Raw genomic sequence first — 25,117 nt, 5'->3', positions numbered from 1 at the left:
CTCTCTCTCTCTCTCTATCTTTCTTCCCTTTTTATCCGAACGTACCAATTTCGGAACGATGAAAAATGGCACGGATGTACATAGAGACAATATGTATCAACGTTGAAAGGATTCGGTACGTAGATACGTGTGCGTTTTCTCTTTCGGATGAGAGGGTGGAGGTGGTTGGTTGAAAGTGGGGTGGCGGGGTGGGGGTACCAAGCGAGGGTGGAAAGGGGTAGCGCTCTTGACATATTGCTACCTAGGCAACTCGACGAAGTGCTCTTCAGGGCTCCCTCTCCCAGAGCTCTCCTGTCTTTCCCGCTTCGTTTCTCGGTCCTCCAGCTGTACTTTGATCCAACGCGGGCTGACCCACCAGCAGTCTGCACCGAGATTCGCTGGGCGTTGCAAGTCTTGTCGAAAAGGCTCCTTCTCTCCCTTTCTTTCTCTCTCTCTCTCTCTCTCTTTCACTCTCTCTCTCTCTCTCTCTCTCTCTCTTTCTCACACACTCACTTACTTTCTCTCTCTGTCTTTCTCTCTCACACATACATACTGTTTTGAAAACTGGTGCGTACAGTGTCCCGATTAACTCAGTTTACAAGTGAATCTTAACGCGAACAGGTGCGTGAACACAGTGATGTTGTTGTGAATCTCATTTTCGATTGAGTATTTTCCTTTTATATTTATCTTACTTTTTATTTTCGATTTGTCGATTTTGGATGGTGGTGCGTTTGAGATTGTTCTCGGTTGCCAACCGTGTCGACAAGAGAGAATATTCAGTTCGATCGGATCGCTCGAAGGTCACGTAGTACGCGGACTGTCGGGAGGGCGGGCTTGTGACTCGTGACGAACGATGCGTGTCCTACTTCGGTTAAAAGGATGTGCCACAAACGTCCTCTTCTTTTTCTTCTCCACCAACCCCTCCTACTCCTCCTCCTCCTCCTCCTCCTCCTCCTCCTCCTCTTCATCCTCGTCGTCGTCATCATCATCACCGTGGTCGTCCACGTCCACGTCCTCGTCCTCGTCATTCCCGTTCTCGTTCCCGTTGTCGTTTCTTTTTGTGAACACTTTCACGTTATTTCTCATCGCGTTTCTTTGCCGCTCCCTTTGGAAATGGGACAAGCAGCTTTTATTTTCGTTCGGCTTTTATACCGCGAAAATATAACCTACCGTGAATTAATAGGACGATAGTTATTCACATTTGCCGCTCGATAATCGTATTCATTATTATCTAATATTATTTTGATCTACATTGTAAATACAATTTTTGTATCGTATTGTGTTAATTGAATGATAGTTGATTTCTTTTTTTTCTCTCTTAAGTGAACGAATACTAATGTGTTAGAAGAACGAGAAAAAGACAGAAAAGAAAAAGGTGCAAGTGCATTCGTGTTACGACTTAGTGTATCAACATCGGGTTAGGGGGCAAATATAAATTAAGATATTTGTGATTTGGATTTTTAATTTTTTAATCGTGTAAGTGTTTAATCCAATCGATATTTTATTTCTATTCAAACAATAATACATATTTCCACAAAGAGTTGCGCCATTCGTCGAAACGAAATAGAAATCAATTAGCGAAGTACGGAATAGATTTTCGCTATATATATAGTTCCTGTTAATTATCTTTACTTGTTTATAATAGAAAGTTTTAGTTATAGTAGAAACGAAACTAAAGGCATATACGATATCGAGTTGTTTCTATATTGTGAACGCGTGACTGGAGTCCCAATTTGTCGGTACGCGCCACACCGTAACGTTCGTAACTCAATTCCGAATGTAGTTCCCGAAGAACCGCTAGGTGCCGCATGCTTATCGCAGAAACCACCCCCTAACGACCACCCGGTTGACTTTACTAGTATAGTTCATGACGCCTCACTGGGTACCGCATATTGTTCAAAAAATGCAATATACGCATCATTTAAAGATCTTTCCGCTAAGAATATAAACAAAATATATCCATACATGTTCGAATAATAGATGTGTACGATTTTTATTTAGGTATATATAGATTTAAGGATCGATATTCGTGATCCAATTGATCGATTTGATTTTTCATTAGACATAGAAACTCGTTTGAGAGACTCTAACGAGATGTTCATTTTAATCGTAGAACATGGTAGTAGACGACGATATTTGATAGAATTAATAATAATAGAAATAGATAGAGAATGATGGTATGGTATCTTTAGGAAATATGGGTGTGCATCGTCTGTCGAAAGAAGCAAGAGGTCCTGACGATGACAAAGGCTGGCCTCGGGACCGTGGACAATGCGATGCTGCCAATGCGAATGCAGGAGGACATGCAGGTGGGTGGTCCTCCGGGACTCTTGGACCAAACTCAGGATAAGAGGCCGAAACTCGAGAGGGCGCACAGCGCAGCCGAGAAGGAGAACCTGCCTTTGCTGCAAAGAAGCGGAAGTCTGCTCAAAAGGCAGTACTCCCAGCAAGAGCAGGTGTGCTTAACTACATTTACATATTATCCGATGCTTTTAACCCTTTAATCGCCTGCCGCCCGACAGAAAGAGAGAAGGACGACACCCTGCAACGACACACATAGCAATCCAGTAGGTATTATCACCTTCCGCACACACCTTCGCGAATCCTTGATTACCTAATCTTTTGGACTCACAGTCTCGGGCTTGATTAATGGCGAACACTAAACACCGGATATGGTTAGATCCACATACAATACACACCGACAGACGGAAATATGGACAAACGGACAGACAGACATACACCTGCCACGAGATATCGTAAGCGATCCAATCCGGTACGAGTAGCACGATTAACACTTATGCACGATCAGCACGATCACACAATGTCCATTATTTATCTACTTATGTTGCATAATAGGTATCATTGTTAAAAGTAGTAGGAAGGCTATGTTTGAAATCAGGTCTTAAAGGGTTAGAAGCGACGCTTAATATAGAGAGAAAAGGACAGTTCACGTCTAGTATATAATGCCTGTAGCACAGGATCAGAAATACTAACTCAACGAGATCGGCCTGTTACCAACTTCCACTTCGTCTATGTGTGTGCGTGTCCTGTATATTTGATCGCGCGCGAGTGGAAACGTTCTCGAATTCAACTCTCGAATAAACGTTTCCATTATTGTCCGAGATAATCAGTCATCGGATAATAAAAAATGGAAAAATATGGTCTTTGCAAGCGCAGGTTCCACGTCGGGTGTCTACCAGCGATAGCGGAGTTGAGATGTCCGTTTCACCTCACTCGAGAAGTCTACCGACACCCCAAGTAGTCGGTTCGTATCCTATACCAAAATCTCTGAGACATCATACCTTCGGCCCAGACGAAACTAGTCTGTTCAGGAGTGAAATCGACGGTCTCATGAGAGAACATCAAAAAAATTATCCGAGGCATCGACCGATTTATCAGGTTTGTAAACATAAAAAAAAAAGAAAAGAAAAGAAAAGAAAATAAAAAAGGAAGAATTCTAGTTTTATTTATTTATTCGCATGGCTATACTTTGAATAATAAAACGCAATATAAAACGCATTCGTGATAATAAAGAATGACGCTTGTTGTGTATACTTAATTGCACATGTAGGTAAAACACGATTCAAACTACAAAGGACAATGTCCGAGCAATATAAACAGATGTGTGTCTGTTTTGCCTGTCTGTTTTGGTCTGTCTGACTGACTGTTTGTATGGGACTGAGCGTGTATGTGTCTCTATGCGCGCGCGCGCGTGTGTGTATGTTTATATATCACCAGCTATCGGATCGTGTCTATTTATTTGGCACGATACTAAACCTTTGGACACGACATTCGTTCAGTAGCTGTTGATGAAGTAGGATCCAGCTTATTTCGACGCTTCGAGAACGAGACACGCTTTTTTCACATTCCTTTCTTCTTTCCATTTTGTACGTTCGAACAAATGCTTATCCCGCTTTATTACTTTATACAGATATACATATATATTATATTATTCTACTCATTAATACTCATTGATTCGATAAGCGTTAATTAAATCAACGGAATATTAATATAATTCAACGAAATGAAATTTCCTAAAAGTTATAACTTTCCACGTATACAAATAAATTATTATATATACGTTATATATATATATATATATATATATAAATCTCGTTTTTAATATTATTCTTTATATTATAACTTTCATATGAATTCGATCAATTTTCTATAACGATATTTAACGTAATTTTTGTATTATTTATTTCGAGATTAATATAAATGGAACATTTTCTAATAACTTTATTATCAAAAAATAAATAAAAAACGGTGATGTTATTTTCTACAGGATCAAAACTCTGATTTTGCAATGGCTTATGGTCAACCCGGGACGGAAACGGGACCTTCGCGTGGACCAGTTCATCCCTCGCAACAGCACACAGTTGTACATCAAGCGCAAGGTACGCATCCCTCACAATCAGCTGTGGCAGGTCAGAGTACTCTTCAGCAACAAAGAAGTTACAGTAGCAGCGAGGAAGAACGGAGTACACCGGAATGTGGGAGTGACGAGCCGGACGAGTCCGAGAAGGGTGAGTCCATTCGTTTTTAATCGCAAGTTATACGAATTTCTCTAAAAATAACGATTTTAATCGCACCACGATTTTTAAAGATTTAATATATTAAAAAAACAAAAGCAAATAATCATGTTAGGTCTAGGTCTACGTAATCTAAAATATAATCGTTTATCGACCGTCGATAAACAATAATTTGAAAGAAAACGAAATACTTGACAATGTCTCTATTACAGCATTTACATTGTTTTTACAACAATGTTTTTTAACAATTCAACGATTCGATTAAATAAAATGGAAGATTCGCGCGAGAACTACGAGCTGATGCGAGAGAACATAATTTATAAATATATATATATATATCAGCTTGTGTTGTGTATAAAGGGTCAGCGTCGCCCTTGAAAATAGATGCACGGAGGAAAAGCACAAGCATGGCCATTCCGTGTCAATGAATATCTAGTTTACGAAGAACACCTGCACTACTTGTGTATCACGATATATTTACAGGCAAGCAGGCAGGCAGGCAGGCAGGCAAGCAAGCAAGCAAGCAAGCAAGCAAGCAGGCAGGCAAACTGAGGAAGGAAAGCGTAATCGACCGATCAACGTTCTCTCACAGTCTATAAACTTCTCAGTGGGGTCGTTATTGCTCTTGTGTACCCGACTTCCACGACACTATATCAATCGAGAATCTTCCATACCCAAAGAACATATTCTTTTTTTTTTTTCTTTTTTTTTCAACATCGATATATTCATTGTTCTTTATTCTTTTGTCAAATAAATGATATATAAATACTTCGGGGTTTTCGTTAAAAAATACGCGTGCGAGGCAATAAAGAATTAAATTAAAATTGAATTTTTTCTAGAAAACGATTGGCCGTAGTTGAGTTTGGATAGAGGGTGGGTGGGTGAGTGGGGGGTTGATTGTTGAGGGGTTTCTTTATAAAGCACGTGCAGTCATGGGTAAAGAGAATTGGTGCGTGCGTAGCGTGCGTTGCGTGTTTTGCATGTAGTTTGATCGAAGGTAACGCGACACGAAGACAAGTTCCTATCGATCGTGGGCATCCTCAAACACAATCATAATCTCTATCTATGTATTATACGTACAGGTAGATAGATAGTAGATATAGAATGCGGGAGGTCTACTCGCGAGTTTTACTATTTTGTCGTATCGTCCATACACGCTGACGAGGATCGAGTTATCAACGATTTTTCACTTTTTATTACACGTTTCTATATCGTCCTCGAGAATTTTCATGATACATTGTACAGTTTATGTATATCACTGTTGTTTGCGTTTAGTTACAATGTTTCCAGGAATTATTCCGAATGTTCTGCGAATAGATAATATAATATATTGGGTCAGTCGGAAAATTCAAATGACGATTTATAAATGTTAATATATTTTTAATATAATTTCATACAAAATTTCTTTATCTAAATCGGCACAAATTTTCGACAAAAAATCTAAGATACGCGTATGGGGGGGGGGTTTTTTTTTTAAATAATTTTGTATCGATTTTAAGAACAATCGTATTATATTATATTAAAAATATTAATCGGTACGAACTTTCTTCTAGCAATCCACAATATATCAAGTTATATATTTATGTATATATTAAAATTTAAAGGAAGAATTAATTCTTTGTTGTTCGACGAGATGAAGAAAGATAGGGTGGATAAAAAGAGATAAAAAGAGATATATATATATATATAATAGAAATAGTGGAGGCGACAACAGAGGACTATGTAGATAAAACCGTGTATGTGTAGGTAGCCGCGTCCCCATACGTATGTATTAAATATATGTGTGTAGGTACATATGTAGTACGTGCATCACAGTTGATTAGACACGAGATCGGCGAACCGTGAACCGATTCATCCAGGTGCGCATCGTCGGAAGAAAGAGAAAGAGAGAGAAAGATAGGTGTATATCGGAGACAGGAATAAACTAAACCTCTCTCTCTCTCTCTCTCTTTCTCTCTTAGTCTACCTTTGTAACCTGCCCCGTTCTTTATTTAATATACTTTTATTATTTTCTTTTTTTTTTTTTTTTTCATCCTTTCCTCTTTTTCATTTATATTTTTTTTCGTTCCTTTCTCCGACACACATCGAAGGTCGACCGATATAATAACGTTCTCCTTTTTCGCAACGTATAATATCCCGTTGTTAAGCGACAAAACACATTGTGTGTTTTAATATTTTCTTTTTTTTTTTATTTTTTCTAGTTTTCAAACTCCATTCTTATTTTTTCAAACAGAAATCGTCGGGCATAAAATTCTCCTTCCCTCGTAGGTAATCGATAAATACGAATTCGTAGGGGTTGAAAACGTGAATTCGCGTGTGCTAACGGATTGGTTGGTTGGTTGGTTGGTAGGTAGGTAGATTGGTAGGTAAGATCGATTTCTATATTACCGACCGCACTTAGAGACAAAAATTCACCCCAAATCCTTTCTTTTTCACCTAGCGCTCTTGGTATTACTTAACGACGAAAAAGAGAAAGATAAAAAAAGAAAGAAGGAAAGAATGAAAGAGAGAGAGAGAGAGACAGAGAGACAGAGAGAGAGAGAGAGAGAGAGAAAATTTTAATATCACGTTATTTTATCATTCTCGTCTTTTTCCTAGATTTTTCATACACTGGAAAAATCCGTTCCCTTATTCTTTTCTCTATCCCTTGGTAGTTCGATTTTGTCGAAGTTCAAGCTCACGTGTAGAGAAGGGTAGCAGACAGTATCCGTTCAGTCGGCACGCGAGATATCCACGATCGTATTTCTTCTATCGTGCATCATGGCATACCGTTCGATATCCTGCGGGAATTCTCGGCTTCTTCTCTTCGTTGCATTGATCCTTCCATCCATTTTCTATCCCTCTCTCTCTCTCTCTTTCTTTTTTTTTCTACCTCTTTTACACTCTTTTCTTTCTCTTACTCACCCCATTGTTATTCCACTGTCTTTCCTCGCCTATTGCATTTTTTTTTTCTTTCCTTTCTTTCTCTTACTCACCACATTTTTTTCCTCCTTCCCTCTCTCTATTTTACTCTTACTCAGCCCACTTTTATTCCTCTCTCCCTTTTTCTTTTTTTTCTTTTTTTCTCTTCTTCCCATTTTCCCTATCTAAAATTCACTATCTTTTTCTTTCACCTATCTACTCATTCTTTTAGTCAGTTTCGGTTACATTTCTATCTATCTTTCTCCGTTCCCTCTATTCCCGTCATCTCATCTTTCAATCTTTTTTCCCCAACTTGGTTTTTCTCCTTTTTTTTTCTTTTTTTTGTTGTTTCTTTTTTGTTTTCCAACTCCAACTTTAGCTTCTCTCTTTTCTCCCTAACGAGACCGCCCACGCACTAGTCTCGTGACGTCACACGAAGCACCAGCGGTAACAGCAGTAACAGCAGTTGCACGTGGGCGAATTCAAACATAATATCACCCTCTTTTTTCCCCCTCTTCTTTTCCACCCTCCATTCATCCCACTCTTTCTTCCTCATTTTCCTCTTTTTTGTTTCCCTTTTTTTTTCTTTTTCTCGCAAACTCAGTCTCTTTCCGCAGCAGGGAAGGTTTTGGCCCGTCAAAGGTAAAACAGAAAATCGTAGGACATATAGTAGACGAGCCAAAAAAGATTTTCCTTCAACGTGCACTCCTTCCATCCGACCATTCACTCAACTACTTGCTACGTATACACATATACTTTTATAAATGTGTGTAATTTTAGCGTGTACACAAAATCTCACCTAGAGTACACCGACTGTTACTTATTTGAGATCTCCTTAAAGCTTTTCTATGAACGGATATATATAAATACACACACACACACACACACACATAGACGTCAATTGCTCTCTCTCTCTCTCTCTCTCTCTTTTATTTTTTGAATTAAAACTTTGATAGCGCGAGTGGAAAGACGGCGACGAGATGAAACGCAAGTGTGACGCACGTGTTACGAAAAATATAGAGAACCGTATACAAAAAATAAGATGAGTGTGAAATTTGGATAATAAAATACGAGTTAGAAATTATTATATATATTTTTCTTTTTTGTACGTATGAGTAAGAGAGATAGAATAGAAAGTTCAAAAAGTAGAAATGTTAAGAGCAGATTTGACCAGAATTACCAATCTTCCTTTTTAAATTGACAAAGTCTAGAGCGTGTTCATTCTGTGGATTACATGGATCAGGATTTTCACACTTGAATTGCACACGAGTATTGAAGTTAAGAAACTAAATTAAAGTAAAGTTTTGCGATATCGTGCGATGATCAGGATTTTACTTTTTCTCTCCTCGTTTTTTTTTTTAATTTTACCAATAGTAGCATAGTTTTTGACGAAGTATGAAAATTGATACACACGCGCGATTTAATTGGAAAATTTTGTCGAGAACCTAAACCGTGGAATTTAACGTGTGATTTTGTTTGATAGACGATCAGGATATTACTTTTTTTCTTCTTTTTCTTTTTTTTGTCTTTTTTTAACTTTACGAACAGAAACATAGTTTTCGTACGAATTATGAAAATTGTATACGAGTTAAACGTGAATTAAAATGATTGGAAACATTAATCAAGCAATCCACGACGCCAACGATAGTTGGCGCAACCGAACGAACGTTCTCCAATTTCAATGAGATTCAATACTATCGCGAAACTATAGAGAGGTAATTTTGTGACGTTAGCGAGCGAATCGAGTCGAGTGTTTGTGGCTTCTATTAAAGGCTTCTATATTAAATGCATTTATATATATAGTTCCAATAGGGCATCTCTCACCGGGGTTCTGATTTTCCAATAAAATTGATCAAGCCATTTTCCTCTTCGTTATATTCTTTTTTTTTCTTTTTTCTCCTTTTTCTTCTTTAACGCTATATATTCAATAAAAAGAAAAAGAAAAAAAACAAACGAATAAAATGCAACCGTGCTGATTTTTATTCATCTTTTTCAATCGTTTCTTAAAATAAAAAAAAAAAAAAAAGTCTGAACGTACGATGATTAATATATATATGCATATGTGATTAACCATAAAATTACCGTTCTCATTACGCTTTAGATAAATAAATTGTAACTTTTACATTTACAGCCAAGAACAATCGTTCTTATAATTTATCACAACTTTAACCACACACACATCAATATAAAAAGTTGAACATTTTTAATAAATAAAGTAAATTTAACGCATTGCTTATATATATCGGCAGCTGATTAAAATAGGCTTCAACCTGGTAATGTTTATTGACCGATAGTCTAAAAATAAACTTTTCGTCGAATTCGATTAATCGATCGTGTTCGATTGAAAATCAGCCATCTACCTAAATATTATCGTTCAAAATAAAATGCTCTTCTCATCATATCATTAATATTATTATTTATTGTTTTATCTGTGAACATATAAACTTATTACAAAACATTAGCCAACGAACAAAGAACGTCGAATCGAAATTGAATGGCTAAACAAGAAAATAGAATAGAATTCAAGCTTGTCGATATTAATTTGAGATAAACGTGTAATTACAAATTAGATATTATTTAATTGTAAACAAAATATTACTCGCATCCCCCTTTACCCATTTCAGTCATTCAATTATCGATAAATGTTAAGAAAGAGACATACATAATTGGACAGAGACATAGGCAAAGACGGATAATAGAAAAGGTGGGAAGGGTTGTATAGTATGATAAATGTAATGCCAGGTACTCGAATGACTCGTACAGGTATCGCGTAAATACCTGTCTACGTTGTAGTTTGAAGCTGAATCGTGCAAAAGGGTTGGGGTTTGGTTCTGTTCGGTTATCTTGTGTATTCGTATAACCTACACGTGCCTTCTGTACTACTACTATATATATATATATACTACTATATATATAGATGGTTACTATAGTACTTGTATATATGTATGCATTTCTGGGTATGCACTTACTCGACCAGTGCATGCATATACGCGATGGACGATGCGGATGGCCAAAGCAAATGCTATGCGGAGATCGTGAATATCAAAGACACGCATCGTCTAAAGCAATCACTGTATGTGTGAGTTCGTATTATATGCGGGTGTGTGAACGTATATGTGTGAGTTATACCTGCCGATCTCTTCCATCGAAATTTCGATAATGGGGACACGGTAGTGTGAGCTTTAACTTAGATTTTAAATATTTCATCCTAATTCTTTCTCTATTTCTCTATTTTGTTAATTTTTATTTGTTTTTGGTTTTGTGTGTGTGTGTGTTTATTTGTCCATTCCTTTTCTTTATTCGTTTTTGGGGAGAATATATTTTTTCTTCCGCTAATTTTTTGTCCCATCTATTTCTTTGACTTCTGTTTAAGAATCGTTGTAAATTTGCTCTCCGTGTGTGTGTGTGTGTATGTTTGTTGGTTGGTTTTTGAGAAAAGGAATTGTTGTTTTTAGGTTCGCGTATATTGTTGGATGCTTTTTGAATAGTTATGATTGTTGGTTTGAAGTATCGTAAARAAAAAAAAAAAAAAATATAAAAAAATAAATTATTTGTTCTATGATATATAAAATTTGTATTAGATTTTAACCAACATTATGAGCTAATACAATTTTTATTATTTGATATATACGCACATATATATATATATACAAACAATTGTGACAATCGATAAAACAATGTAACATTTCCCCCTCCCCTCCACCCCGAAAAAAAAATAAACTGTGAGAGTGTTTTAAAAAAAAGTGTCGATTACGCTTAACCATGATAAATGTTGGAAGAATTTTTAAGAGAGAGAAGAATATAAACATAATTAAAAGGAGAGAGTATTATCTCTCTTTTCAATAAAAAAAAAGAAAAAACAAAAAACTTAACACCCGCATTCGCGTAAACACGCGCATTGACGTGTTATCATCGTCTCGTACTTCCTTAATTTTTTTTTATAAGCGAAAAAATTCTTCGAAATTCGAAGGAAAAAAACCAATCGTCTCGACGATATATATATAACCTAATAAATAATACAAAATATAAACAATAAATAGGAAATCCTGAAAGAATTTGTTGTTAGTCAGATCGGCGTTGTTGCTCCCATTCGTAGAGATGCACACAGTACGATTAGATCTAATATTAATATAAATATATATTTAAATAGATTAGTTATAAATATATATATATATAGTTATAGTAGAAGTGTTCTTTTATATTTATCATTAATGATTTTTATTATTATTATTAATAATTCAAGAGGTAAGTTATATACACGCGTGTTTTTATGTGTCGTCATCGTCGTCGTGTTCAACACGTTTGTATTAAATATTATTAGTATATAATAATAATAATAATAATAATAATAATAATACATAAATATAGGTATGTGAGAAAGAAAATTCTCTACTTCATATTTTTGTGTGTAACGAGGATTTACAGAAAACAAGATTCTTGGATGAAATGGAAGAGAAAAAAGGGTAGGAGGAGGAGGAGGAGGAGGAGGAAAGGATGGAGAAGAAGAATGAGATGGAAGCAAAGAAGAAAATTCCTACGGAATATTACACCCTCACGAGCTACCATTGAATCATTTCTATATTTAAAAAATATATATATATATATATATATACACATACATATACATATAAATCTATAAACTTTTATATGTATAAGGTGTCTGAAGTTATTCCAGTTAAACGGTGTCAGCGTATATTTTATACATGAAAATAAGAACAAAATGTTATATACGCATAGATCAATTAACCCTCCTCTATGGGGGTAACTTTGAAGTTATATTTTTTAATTTAATTTTCATCCCCGACATGACGTACATATGTCTCATAATTTTTACTTTTCTAACCAATAAAAGATATCAATTATTGGTTTTAGTTTGTAATATAAAAATTTAAATGTAGTATCTTTGGAAATTATTAATACATTGTTAATTCGTATTTTAAATTTAATATAATATTTTTTCTTCTTATATATATATATTATTTTCTAGTGAATATATAAAATAAGCTAACAAAGCTTGACTGAAAAAAAAACTTCTGACACCTTGTATACTGTGAATTATACGGGAATTATTATTAGAGAATTGCCCAAAAGTTACTAGACCATTTAAAAATAGAATAACACTTTTACGTATTACAAAATCCACATTTATCTAAAAAAAAAAGAAAAAATAATGTTTAATTAATATCGCATAGATTATATCTTTCTCTCAAATAAGCACCATTTAATTTTCTTTTTAAAGTATGCTCGATCACCTCTCGTAATAGTCTAGTGACTTTTGATCCACCGTCTATAGATTTTATTTTTTTTTATTCGTTTTATTCTATTCGTTTGGCATGGTACAACGAGAGGGAACACTTTTATCCTGTAATTACCTTGTTATCGAAGAGATCGTCATGCAATCGTATCATAACGATATCTGTATATCTATAAATGTATTTGTATATATATATATATATATTTTCTTTCCAGTTCGCTTTGATCGTTTCCGTCACAGAAAGATATTATTTATTCTTTATCGTCTCGCTTACTTTTTATTGTGAATGATCTTGTTATTTAAAAGGAAAAAAAAGAAGAAACTATATATATATATACACGTATATATATTATAATATATATATATGTACATATGTGTATAATAGAAGAGATAATATTGAAACGAATCATCAACGAAGTCTCGCTACTAATTATAATTAAACGTTTCAGCTGGCACATAATAACACGAACACAAACAACCACATCTCCCCCTCCCCCTCTAGCGATCAAAAATTATTTCTAATTTTCTTAATTTTTTTTTTGCCTTTTACTCGACAGATATTTTTCTCCAAATTATTACTATTTTTGTTGTTGTTGTTTCTTCTTACCTTGCGTATTAATACTATTAGGGGGAAAAATATGATATATACGTCGTATTAAAAAAAAAAAAAAAACAATAACTTTCCTACAGATCCCATAATTGAGCTTATCAAAACGTTATCGTAAATCTTATCGACAAAGTCTCGTTTCTATCGTAAAAATGAGTATCGTGACAATGATATGCTTCTGGTAAGAGTACTAACGAGAAAAGAGAAAGAAAGAAAGAGAGAAAGAGAGAGAGAGAAAATTCAGACGAAGATAAGAAAAAATACATGTGTGCAGTTCACACGTGGTAGAAGTGAAACCTTTAAAAAACTAAACTTCGATAGAATGATACGAATTTTTACATTTTATATTACATTACATATTAAAAAGCCTCAATCAAATTTTCAATTTCAATCAAATGACACGTGTGGCTTATGGTAATTAAAGTATAAAATAAATGCTTTTGTTTGGATTTGATTAATATATTTTTAAAATACAGCGTCAATTACTGTTTTCAATTTTGTTGCCGATTCAATGCGATAGCTTCACAATTTAAAATTTAATTTGGTGTTCAGGAACTCAATCAAAAGGAAGCACTGTATCCGATGCAAAATTCATGTTAGAATCATTAGAATTTTATCGTAATCTGTTTTAAGAATTCGTGATATTTCTGGTGAGACTTCATTAAATTCTCGTGGATGATCTATAGATGTAAATGTTTGTTCACTTTTCAGTGTCGCTATTTCGTTTCGTCGAGTTTCAAATCAAGACGATACTAAAGAAGTTTTCACTTAAAAAAAATTATATATATAGATATATACTTCTATAAATAGAATCGAGTGATTTATTTGAAGGGGGGTGTCATCTAACTTTTAAATTAGGATTCCTCCGACATCGGTCTTTCGTCTACGATCGTTTGCTTATTTTTTGTTTTCTTTCTTTTTCTTCTTTTTCTTCTTCTTCTACTTTTTAATCCTCGATTTATTTCGTGATCACATGCTCCAATCAAAATTTCGATATCTGAATTCTTCGAATGGATTTTAAAAAGCGTATCATATTTTTTATTCTTTTTATTCGGTAACTACACAGTAGATATACATCGAAACCAATCTACCCAATCTTATCTTGTTTTCCTTCCTTTATCTTTCTTATCGATTTATTCGACAAATTTTTCTTAATATTTTGTATTTTTTTTTTTGTTCTAAATTATTATACTTTAATATCTGCATTATAATATAAAAGAAAAAAACATATATTATAAAACAATTATAAACACGTGTTCGCATAATTTTGTGTATTAATTAAACAACTCTGCTAGCTTCAATCATTACTCACGTACATAATACAAAAATATATATATATTTTTCATTTATTATAATATAACAAATTCTTATATATATATCAAATAATTTCTTTTCTCGAGTAAGTCAATTAATAAAATATTTCAATTTTCATTAACATTTGAACTAAAAAATTGTCAAATTGTTTACAATTATTATTACTAACACGAGTAATAAACAAATACATCCACACACATTATTTTTACAAATTGTTGTAAATAATTAGTTTCAAGTATATTATAATCAACTAATAAAATATTCTTTTCTTTTTCTTTTTTTTTGCTTTTTTTCATCCGGGTTTCGGTTTAATCGTTAAATGGGATAGACGGTTGAGAAACGTAGACACCCTCTCTCTCTCTCTCTCTCTCTCTCTCTCTCTTTCGCACTCGCGTGTGTTATAGGACGGAACGGTGAAATAAGGATGAAGCCATCGTTGAATGATATAGGGGTGGTCGTGGATCTTCCTCACTTGCGATCGTATATCCAATTTGTCAGTTTTATGCCAGTCCACCCTTCTCTCTATATCGTAGACCACAGTCATATATACGAGCTCTCCGGCAAAACGAGACTTTTACCCCCACGACCAAGCCCCATCCCCTAACTTTCATGTGACAACCACCCACCCTTCTCAACTTTCTCTCTTTCTCTCACTCTCTCACTCGCGTCATCCCTTCTCATTTCTTCCTATTCCTACGAAACTCCTATAACCATCCCCCTCGTACTTTCACTACCCCTCCCGACCCCCTGACCCCACTCCAATCCTCTTCCTCTTTCGACCCTCCCTCCAAACACCCTGTCGCGTTTATTTGACCGTGGTGTAATGCTTCTGGCGCGACGATGGCACGTTTAATTGCTCGTTTTTATACTCCGCTAGAACTTCGATAAGATAATCGGCCGGGAATGGATTTCGACGCGACTTTTACGATCGAGTTTTAATTTTTTTTTCCTTTCTTTTTCATATAAACGACTGGGAAGGGTTTAACGAAGAATAATAATACTCCGCGTTAGAGGGTAGATTTGTAAATTCTCTTTATCCCATGAATATTTTTCTTTCTTTACATAATCGATGCTGCTCTTTCTCTCTCTCTCTTTCTCTATCTCGTTATTTCTTTCTGTATCTTTTTTTTTCCTTTTATTTAATTGTTATTTTTTTTTTAACGCGTATGTTATATTTTGTCGATACAAGAAACAAACGACGAACACCGTGTGTCTCGGCATAAATTATTATTATTTCTATTTTCTTTTTTTTCTTTTAAATATGTGACCAATATTTGTCCCATCTATGGTTAAACTTTAATCGTCTTTTTTTTTTTTTACGATGAATTCAACAGGCAACATATATATATATATAAGATTTGAAAAAAAAAGAAGTGTTATTGTTTTCTAATTGAGAAAACGTGAAAAATATATGAATTGTGTGTAAAATGAAAGAAATAATAATTGTCTCAATTAGAGATATCGCCGTTTTGTAGGAGAGAAACAGCACACCATGGTGGTCACTTCAAGGAATGCAATGGAGAAGTCCGGAGACAGAATGAATCGCCAATTCTTCGGGGTACCTACCTAATCATTCTTTTTTTTATGTATATTTCAACCAAATTGCAAACTACACACACAATGTACCCAAATATATATTTTATATTTATATATATATATATTACATAAGGCAGATCGTCTTCCGCTACATCACATATATTTAATAATAATAATAGTAATAATAATAATAGTAATTAATATTAATTTTATTATTATTATTATTAAATAATTAATTAATATTCCTGCTGATAATTACGAAAGTGAGCACATTAACAATAATTCCAAAAATAAGAATAAAAATTTGTTTGTTATGATTTATATTTAATATCACGCAGATGTATTTATATTGTTAAATTAATCATAAAATACATTTTCCATTTGTGGTATTTTATGATTTGGTCGCGTTATCATCGTGATTGCCAGCGCATTTTCTAATTGTTTTTTTTTTTTTTTTTTTTTTTTACTTTACTCACGAAGAAAAGTATATGTATGTTACTACACGTATGTCCATTTTTTTTGTTAGCAATAATATTACATTGCACTCATACATGCATATATAATAAACAAGACAATACAAAAATGTTTATATATCATATATATATATATATATACATGTATGTGCGTAAACCTAACTTGCGTGTGCGTATGCATGTGCGTGTGTACGTCATCTGCCAAACGGTCTCTCTTGCGTGGTGCTGTCGCGCGAATTTTTGCAAAAAGAAAAATTTCGTACCGAAATGAAAAGGGGGAAAAAAGGGATCGTTGTCGTAAGCGTTCTCGTTTCCATTTTTTTTTTTCTTTTTTTTTTTCTTTTCCTATTTTTTCTTCCTTTTTTTTTCTCTCTCTCTCTTTCTCGTCTTCTTTCCTCTTTTTATTATTATTATCATTACGATTATTATTATTATTATTATGATTATTATTATTATTGTTATTTCTGTCGCATCGCGGCAGATGCCAGCGGTAAAGAGAGAGACAGAAAATAGAATCTTTCTTGTCGTCGCATGTGACCCTTTTTTCTCGTTTTATTGTTTTTTTTTTTGTGTTGTTGTACTTTTTTCGGTCTAACCATTCACGGAGCGATTTCCATCGTCAAATTTGCGGGGTGGGGGTGGCGGTAGAGGAGCCGGGTGGAGAGGATTTTTATTTTCTTCTTTTCTTTCTTTTTTTTTTTTTTTTTTTTTTTTTCCCCCCCCCCCCCCCCCCCACTCTCCTCGTGGTTTTTTGTCAAAGTTCGCCGCTAATCGACGACGCGAGAGTCAAAAATTTGTCAGAGAGAAAAAGCGTACAAACAAAAGAAAAAGAAAAGCAACGAAATGTCGGTTGGTTTTGATTTTCTCTCTCTCTCTCTTTTTCTTTTTTTCATCGTTGTTTATACGCGTATAAATAAATAAATCTGTAAATAAATCTCTGCGCGGATTGGGAAAATTTTTCGCGCTCGTTGACCGCGTCCATTGCGGTCGATTGTTTTCGCGTTTTCTCAACAAAGCACAACGCAACGATCATTTATTTATATATATATATTATGTTTTTATTTTGTTGAAACAATTTTATGCGCTCGTGTGTGTATGTGTGTGTGAGTGTGAGTGTGGGTGTGGGTGGGTACACGACCGCTTGGCAGAATTGCAACGGATTTGATTTGTTCTACTTTGGACGGCTACTACGAATCGTGCACAGATATATATATATATACATATATTATATGCTCTTGTCTCTATTTACACACTTCACTCTCTCTCTTTCTCTCTCTCTTGTCATGTAACACGTATATCACTGCTCAACACCCAATCGATTACAGATTTTCCATTTCGAAAGATTATCTATTCCTATGCGTATTTATTTGTACGTGTTACGACGACATCGTGTTTTTGTTATGTTATATTTTTCTTTTTTCTTTTATTGCAAGAGAATATCATAGAATAATCGTATCGATTTATAAAAAAACAACATTTCAATTGATCAATTTTTTGTATCGTTTTTTTATTTTTAATTATCGTTATTAAAATGTTTGTGTACAAGTTAGTAAGTTGTTTAATAAATCGAATAAATTTCCAAAGAGAAAGTTGGATTTTTTGTGTTTTGTTACGAAAATGATATTAATTAAATTAGCATATGCTATATTAAATATTATTAGACTTTGAGATTTCGCAATTGAGTATTTTCCATTCGAGTTGATTCCAGTCGACGCTTCTATCTACGTTTACGTCTCTAACTCGTATTGTTATTACACTTTTGTTCAACACGCACAAATCCCTTGCTACGTAACTTAGTTCTATACATATTTAGTATACCTATACATACATATATATATCATGTAACATCACTTGAGAACTTCGCTTGAAATATTTTTTCTTTGTGCCAACGCATCGGACAATTAATCGTAAACGCTTACGATTGAGTATATAACATTTTATATATAAATATATATATATATATCTATATAAAAAGTGTCCTAGTAATTTTCTATAAAATTTTATCAATTCTTATTGCAATTCATTAAGTTGAACATTTAATAAAAAATATGCAGTTTATCTTTTAGGTAAAAAGTGAGTTTTGTATACGTTGCATATTCAAATAAATTTCGACAATATGCTCTTATGGTATTTCGAGGAAACACCAGTTTTTTATCATTTCGTATTTTTGTTATAAATTTAAATTAAATCATTGAAGATCCTATATATATATATATATATGTTTATGTAACATTTTGTTCTTATTTTTTTTCTTATAAAAAAATGTTGGTAAAATTTTGTGGACACACAAATTGGGGCACCTTTTATATGTTAATGTATTTTGTGTCTTATATAATAGATGTATACATGTATACTCACGATTATGCACGCACATATATATACACACACACAACAAACAAATTTATGTATTATATTAATTCACGCGTATAGGCATAGACATACATACACACACGTGCCTGTTAATCTCCATACAGCTGAGCTATGGTATACCATGAAACACACTATACCTATATTATTACTATATTGTAGTAATTTTTATATACAAAGCAAACATTTTGCGTTCACAAGAAAATTTCTTGACAATGTTCTTTTTGAAATTTCGAATTACAAAAATTTCGTTAGGCGTACGAAATGAAATTTCTTATTGGTAGAAATTGTGATGACGTGGGACAGGAGGAGGTGGAGGAGGATGTTCAAAAACGCCATAAAAAAAAGACGAGGATATGAAAATTGGAGGACCACACAAATAGAGAAAGAATGTGTTGTGTGGTTTATAGAATTTTTTCTTTAAAAAACAATTAATCTTTGCGTCGATTGTGACAGACGGAAGAAGATTGCAGCAGTGCGTGCATAAATTATTAGAGATATCGAAAAAAAGATCCCTTATTTCCTTCTCTTTTCTTTTTTCTTTTCTTTTTTTTAAAGTTCAATTAAAAATATCCTAATTATATCTTCCTGCGAAATTAAATAATAAAAAAGAAAACACAAAAATTCTAATCACAATTGTGTAATTACGATATAGCACCACAATTGTTCTTTACGATATCTTTTTCCCAACAAAAAAGAAATAAAATAAAATGAAAATCATACAGAGAAAGATATTAGAGGAATGTTCAAACCGAAGAGTTATAAATATCATCCGGTCGATAAAAAAAAAATAAAAGAAAAATAAAGAAAGGAGATAAAAAGTGAAATAAAATAAAAAATAAAAAATAAAAATGGAGAAAGGGAAAAAATTGGTTGGATGACGTAATGTATACGTGTAAACTATAGGAAAGGAGTACTACCCTAAGATGGATGGTCCAATGGCTGTGAGCAAGGATACACGTACGAAGAAGAATGCTACCCATAATGGGCAACTATCCATTACGAGTACTATCAATATCGAATTTAATGGCAATCATCAACCGAGAGAGCCACGAAAAGAACTCAACACGATCGTCAGACGGAGTTTCCGGAGGAATGGCGACGAATGGCGTGCCGATAGTAGGAGGTGCGTTTCAAAATGTCGGTTACCCTACGCCATCTTTTCTTTTCGTTTTCTTTTTCTTTTTCTTTTTTATTAGTAAGTAGATATTCAAAAAAAAAAATAACAAAAAAGGAAAAGTACGAATTTTTGATTTCACGCGACCGTCGAATTTTAAAAAAAAAAAACAAAAATTATAATTTATTAATATATACACAATTATATTTTGCGATGACTTTTTAAAAATCGAAACAAAGGATCGATTAAAATTAAACAAACAAACAAACAAAAGATCTTTTCTTTTGTCCTCGCTCTTTGGAGTAGAGGGGTGAACTAATTTTTGAAAGAAATCGAAATTAATTTATTAACATATAAGTATAATCGTTGAGTGATGATCTTTTTTTTATTAAAGGTAGAGATAATGGATCGATTAAAATGAAAATAAAAAAAACAGAAAAAAGTCTTTCCTTCCGGTTCTTGCTCGACTACGTTCGACCCGTATTCGAAATACCGTGGGATCGCGTATTTTCTTTGAAAAATTAAAACTGGAAAGGATATCGAGGCCGTGTTAGAGAAAGAAAAAGAATACGTGCGAGAACGATCGTTTACTTTTTTTATTATTATTATTATTATTATTATTATTCTCTTCCTCTTTTTTTTTTTTTTTACTAAGTTTTATTATCAAAGACATCTCTTGGGCATCGAGGCGTATAAAACCGCCAACGCAAGGCACTTTAACGTTCGTTAAAAGAAGCTGATCTAAATGACCGTATGATCATCCGTAACCTTTAGAAAGTTGATACGGTTCGTGGTTTATGGGATATTAAATCGTAGGTTATTACTTCGATTATGTATCAATCGATTGTCTTAACTACTACGTGTTAAGATCTTGAAAATATTTTCACGAGAACAAATGGTAACTGGCATATCGACGGAATTACTTTTCAAAAATGATCTTAAACGTATCATTTTGTTCTATTTGAAATTCATTATCATTCATTATTATTAATTCGTTGACGCAGAACATGTCCGAAACATTTTTCTATATCCAATATCACGATTGTTTGTTTTCATAATTAATAATAAAATAAATACCTAATATAAAATTTACCTTTGGATCGCGAAAATTATTTTCCAATTTTTATTTCTTTTGTTCTTCTTTTTTCTTTTTTTTTACCGACTAACAACGGCGCCATGTCGAAATATCGCAAAAATGTTCCTGGGGGAACAAAAAAAAAAATATGAAGAGAGAAATAGAAAAATGTTAACGAAGAAGAATAAAGAATGTGAATTGAAGGAAGAACGAAGAAAGATCGATAAGAAATATAAAAAAAATCGTGACGATTTTTATATGGGAGTTGTGTCTGATCAGGTTCACCGAAAGAAGGGGGAAAAAGACGGTACGATTTTACGGTGGGACCAATATTGGGAGACATCAGGAGGATGATTGGTCATGGGAAGTTGCCGATCATTGTCGGCAAGGTAGTCAGGACAGCGCAACTAAAGATTCCGGTATAGACACGTCAAGCACCTTCACGAGCAGTGAAGAAAGCAACAGGGGCGAGTTGCCCAAGGTACGAGGCTGAGAACTATTCCTCGAATTTACGAAAAATGATTAATCAACGACCCATTATTAACGAGCCCACAATTAAATCAATCAGTGAAACATACGATAACGATATGCATCGTCAAATCGATCGATCGACAGGGAAGAAATTGTACGTAACGTTCGTTAGTTTTAATAATAAAATAAACGACAACACGATAGTAATAATAATAATAATAATAATAATAATAATAAATGAAGAAATATTTAAAAGTACGATAAAGAAAATAAAAGAAATGCATATATAAGTGAGAGAAGTAATTAAAACAAAAAAATACAAAATACAAAAAGTTGGCCTTGAAAAAATTCGAATTTTCTCCAAGTCGATCGAAATTAGAAAAAGGGTTGAGTGAGGGAGGGAGGGAGAGAGGGATCAATGATCTAATTATAGTAGACCGTTAAAAAAAGAACCGATCGATGGTAATGGTGGATCGAGTAAAAGGGGTCTTTTTGTTCTTTTTTTTTTCTAATCTATTAATATTTTTTGTTCTTACACGAATATTTATATGTATGTTGTATGTGATATACATGGTATATTCTATATCTATATTGTATATAATATATTCGACGAAAGAAATTTATTGAATCTTTGATAAATATAAATGATAAGGCTATTGATCATAATGTTAATTTATTAAACTTTATTCAATTTAGGAAAAATAGTTGTAGATCTTTTAAATAATTACTTTCAAGCGGTTGTTTTTTTTTTTTAAATACACTATACTATAATAATTATTAAATATATATTAGGCGCAGAATCGTGATAGTATCTGTCGTCCAAAGTGGAATTCAGTCTCTTTTACACGCTACCATTTTTTATTTATTTCGTATTTGTTATATACTTCTTTTTGCTGCTTTTATTTTTTATTTTTGTGTATTTATTAATATTTTTTTTTTTATTAAAATTTTAAATTTATACGCAAACATTTGGAGAGAGACAAAATAGTTTGTCATTTCGCTGCTTAACTTATTGATTTATCGATTTATTATGTTTTTTCTCCTTGTTATATATAAACAAATATTTCTTCTTTTTTTTTTTTTTTGTTATTTTTTTTTTAAATTATACTCACAATACAAATCTATGCGGAGAGACGTATCGACTAAATAATTTTTACACATAAACAATAAGCCACTTCGTTGTTGTTTAATATTATCGTCGCTTTATTAGCTGCTCGGCATATTTTTTAATCTTTTCGTAATATTTTATTTAGAAGTAGTGTGTACAGTTTCTCTTCTCTTGATACTATTCATTTTTAATTCCCTAATCAATTAATATTTTCGTGATAAATCTTTACGTATATTATAGAGAATGTGAGAAATAGATTTAAACTAAAACAAATCTCGATAATTTTCTTAAATTCATTTGCATTCTCGTTTTACACGTAGTGACTGACAAATGTCTAGTTAAACAAAAAACAAAACCTATACGATTGGACATTGTGTATAGTTTAACAATGGGCTTCATTCTTCGTAGTTAAATTTTTGTCTAAATTTAATTTTATTTCTTATTCTTTTTTTTCCCGTATTGGTTTTATTTAATCGTGTTTCGTTTTTTTTAATTTATTTTTTTATAAATGGTAGAAGCTCTCTTGGTGTCGCTCGAATAATTTTTTTTCGAGGACCTCTTCTTCGTAAATACTACATATACACGTATATAAACACACATAAAAAATATATATATAATACTATTTTTATATATATATATATATATACATATACATATACATATACATATACATATTTTAGCTCTGTGACCGATAAACCTCTTTTGCTCGATAAACCCTTTTTAACTCCTTCGAGCTTGAAAGGCTTCGTGCGCTTTAGTTTTTTGTACTCTCTCTCTCTCTCTCTCTCCTTTCCATCTCATCATTATCATCTTGTCATCGTCATCATCATTCTCTCATCGTGTTGTCATGAAAATGCGTTGTTGGCCCTATTCGTACGTCTAACACGAAATATATTTCATAATATAAATCTTAACTATTATATACGATATTCTCTTCAATATTTCTAATCTATTGATTTATTTTATATTTATCATACAAAAAAATCCTGAACAATTTTAATTAATTGAATCACAGAAAAAATAAAATTATTATGAGAATTTTACGAAGAAAAACTTTTCATTATTCTTTCATCGAGAAAAATTATTGTTCTTTTTTTTCTTCTTAAGATTTTTAATTCTATTACAAACAAACAAAATATTAGAATAGCATAGTTTCTTGTTTTTCCGAAGCATAGTTCTTTATCTCTTTCTTTTTTTTTTTTTCTTTTTTTAACGAGTTTTTCATTGTGCACTCGATTTCTCAACATTCGATTACTCGGGGCTGATTCGTTCATTTCGTTCATCTCGTTCTTTCCCTAGTTTAGCTGATTCGGAGAATCAGTTAGCTAAACTTTTAATAGTATGTTATGTACATACATAGATATATAGATAGATAGATAGATAGATAGATAGATAAGATTTATACATATAGTTACGTTAAGTTAATTGCATTATGTAGAAGTTTAATTGCGCTGTTGTTTATGAATTAAGGGCTGATTTCATTACACATATATATTTTACTTGTAGATTTGTGCAATGTGAAAATTTAAATATATATATATTTTCTTTCTTCTTTTTTTTCTTTATTATATTAACTATCATTTAATTCTATTTTCTAATTGCTCCATCGATCGGCAATAAATTATAATTAATATACAATATTTATATTATATTACAAATGCATATTATTTTTTTGTTTTACTAAAGCATTAAATAACTCATGTTTTTAAAACACACACAAATTTTATTGTTAATGATAATTATATTAAAACAATTGTTGAAAGAAATTTTTCACGACACGAATTGCGAGACAAGAGTTTCCTTTTTTTTCTTATAAATATATTATGAATATATTTTCTTTTTTTCTTTTTGTTTTCTTTTCAAAAAATGTATTATATTAAATATTAAATTATTGCTGATCGCGTATTGCACGAATAGAAAAGTTAACTAATGTGATAATCGAGGAAGGGATAAATGGGAAATTGGTTGGCAATCATCATCATCATCTTTCTACTGTCATTCTATATACACATAACTTAATAAATACCTATATATATTTCATTCGATTTTCCCGATAGTTTCTGCTAGCTTGTTGAAGATCGAGCATATGTATTTGTCAATTCGTTCTTTGGCGCGAGTGCTACCGACGGGTAACGACAGTTCGATTATCCGTTATCTTTATTAGATGACCTCGTAAAACGGCCTCGAGAAACCACCCCTCTTTACCCTCCCCATCACTTTTCTCCTTTTCCGTCTGTCCATCTCCGTCTATATTTTTTTCCTCGTTTCTTGATCGTTTCTTTTTATCCTTAGGGGGGGGGGGAAATATATATATATATATATATATATTTATATATTATATATAAATATAAAATATAAAATATAAATATATATATATATA

General features: G+C 32.7%; 1 protein-coding gene across 11 annotated transcripts in view; it reads left to right on the top strand.

Annotated features, from left to right (window-relative positions):
- LOC106786798 (regulating synaptic membrane exocytosis protein 2) overlaps nucleotides 1-25,117 on the top strand; it is a 95,844-nt gene that overhangs the window by 17,076 nt on the left and 53,651 nt on the right. For all 11 annotated transcript variants that reach the window (XR_001381695.1, XM_014748565.1, XM_014748563.1 and 8 more), the window contains exons 3-7: nucleotides 2,172-2,435; nucleotides 3,157-3,378; nucleotides 4,268-4,508; nucleotides 19,873-20,092; nucleotides 21,438-21,639. Coding sequence is in view for 10 of the 11 variants with exons in the window: in XM_014748565.1 (XP_014604051.1) it covers nucleotides 2,172-2,435; nucleotides 3,157-3,378; nucleotides 4,268-4,508; nucleotides 19,873-20,092; nucleotides 21,438-21,639 (1,149 nt within the window). In the remaining variant the exon portion in view is untranslated. The remainder of the gene's footprint in view (nucleotides 1-2,171; nucleotides 2,436-3,156; nucleotides 3,379-4,267; nucleotides 4,509-19,872; nucleotides 20,093-21,437; nucleotides 21,640-25,117) is intronic.

The sequence above is a fragment of the Polistes canadensis genome, unplaced genomic scaffold (assembly GCF_001313835.1).
Source record: "Polistes canadensis isolate GaletaPanama2010 unplaced genomic scaffold, ASM131383v1 scaffold_82, whole genome shotgun sequence".
Classification (NCBI taxonomy): Eukaryota; Metazoa; Arthropoda; class Insecta; order Hymenoptera; family Vespidae; genus Polistes; species Polistes canadensis.
This window is presented reverse-complemented; position numbering and strand designations above follow the sequence as displayed.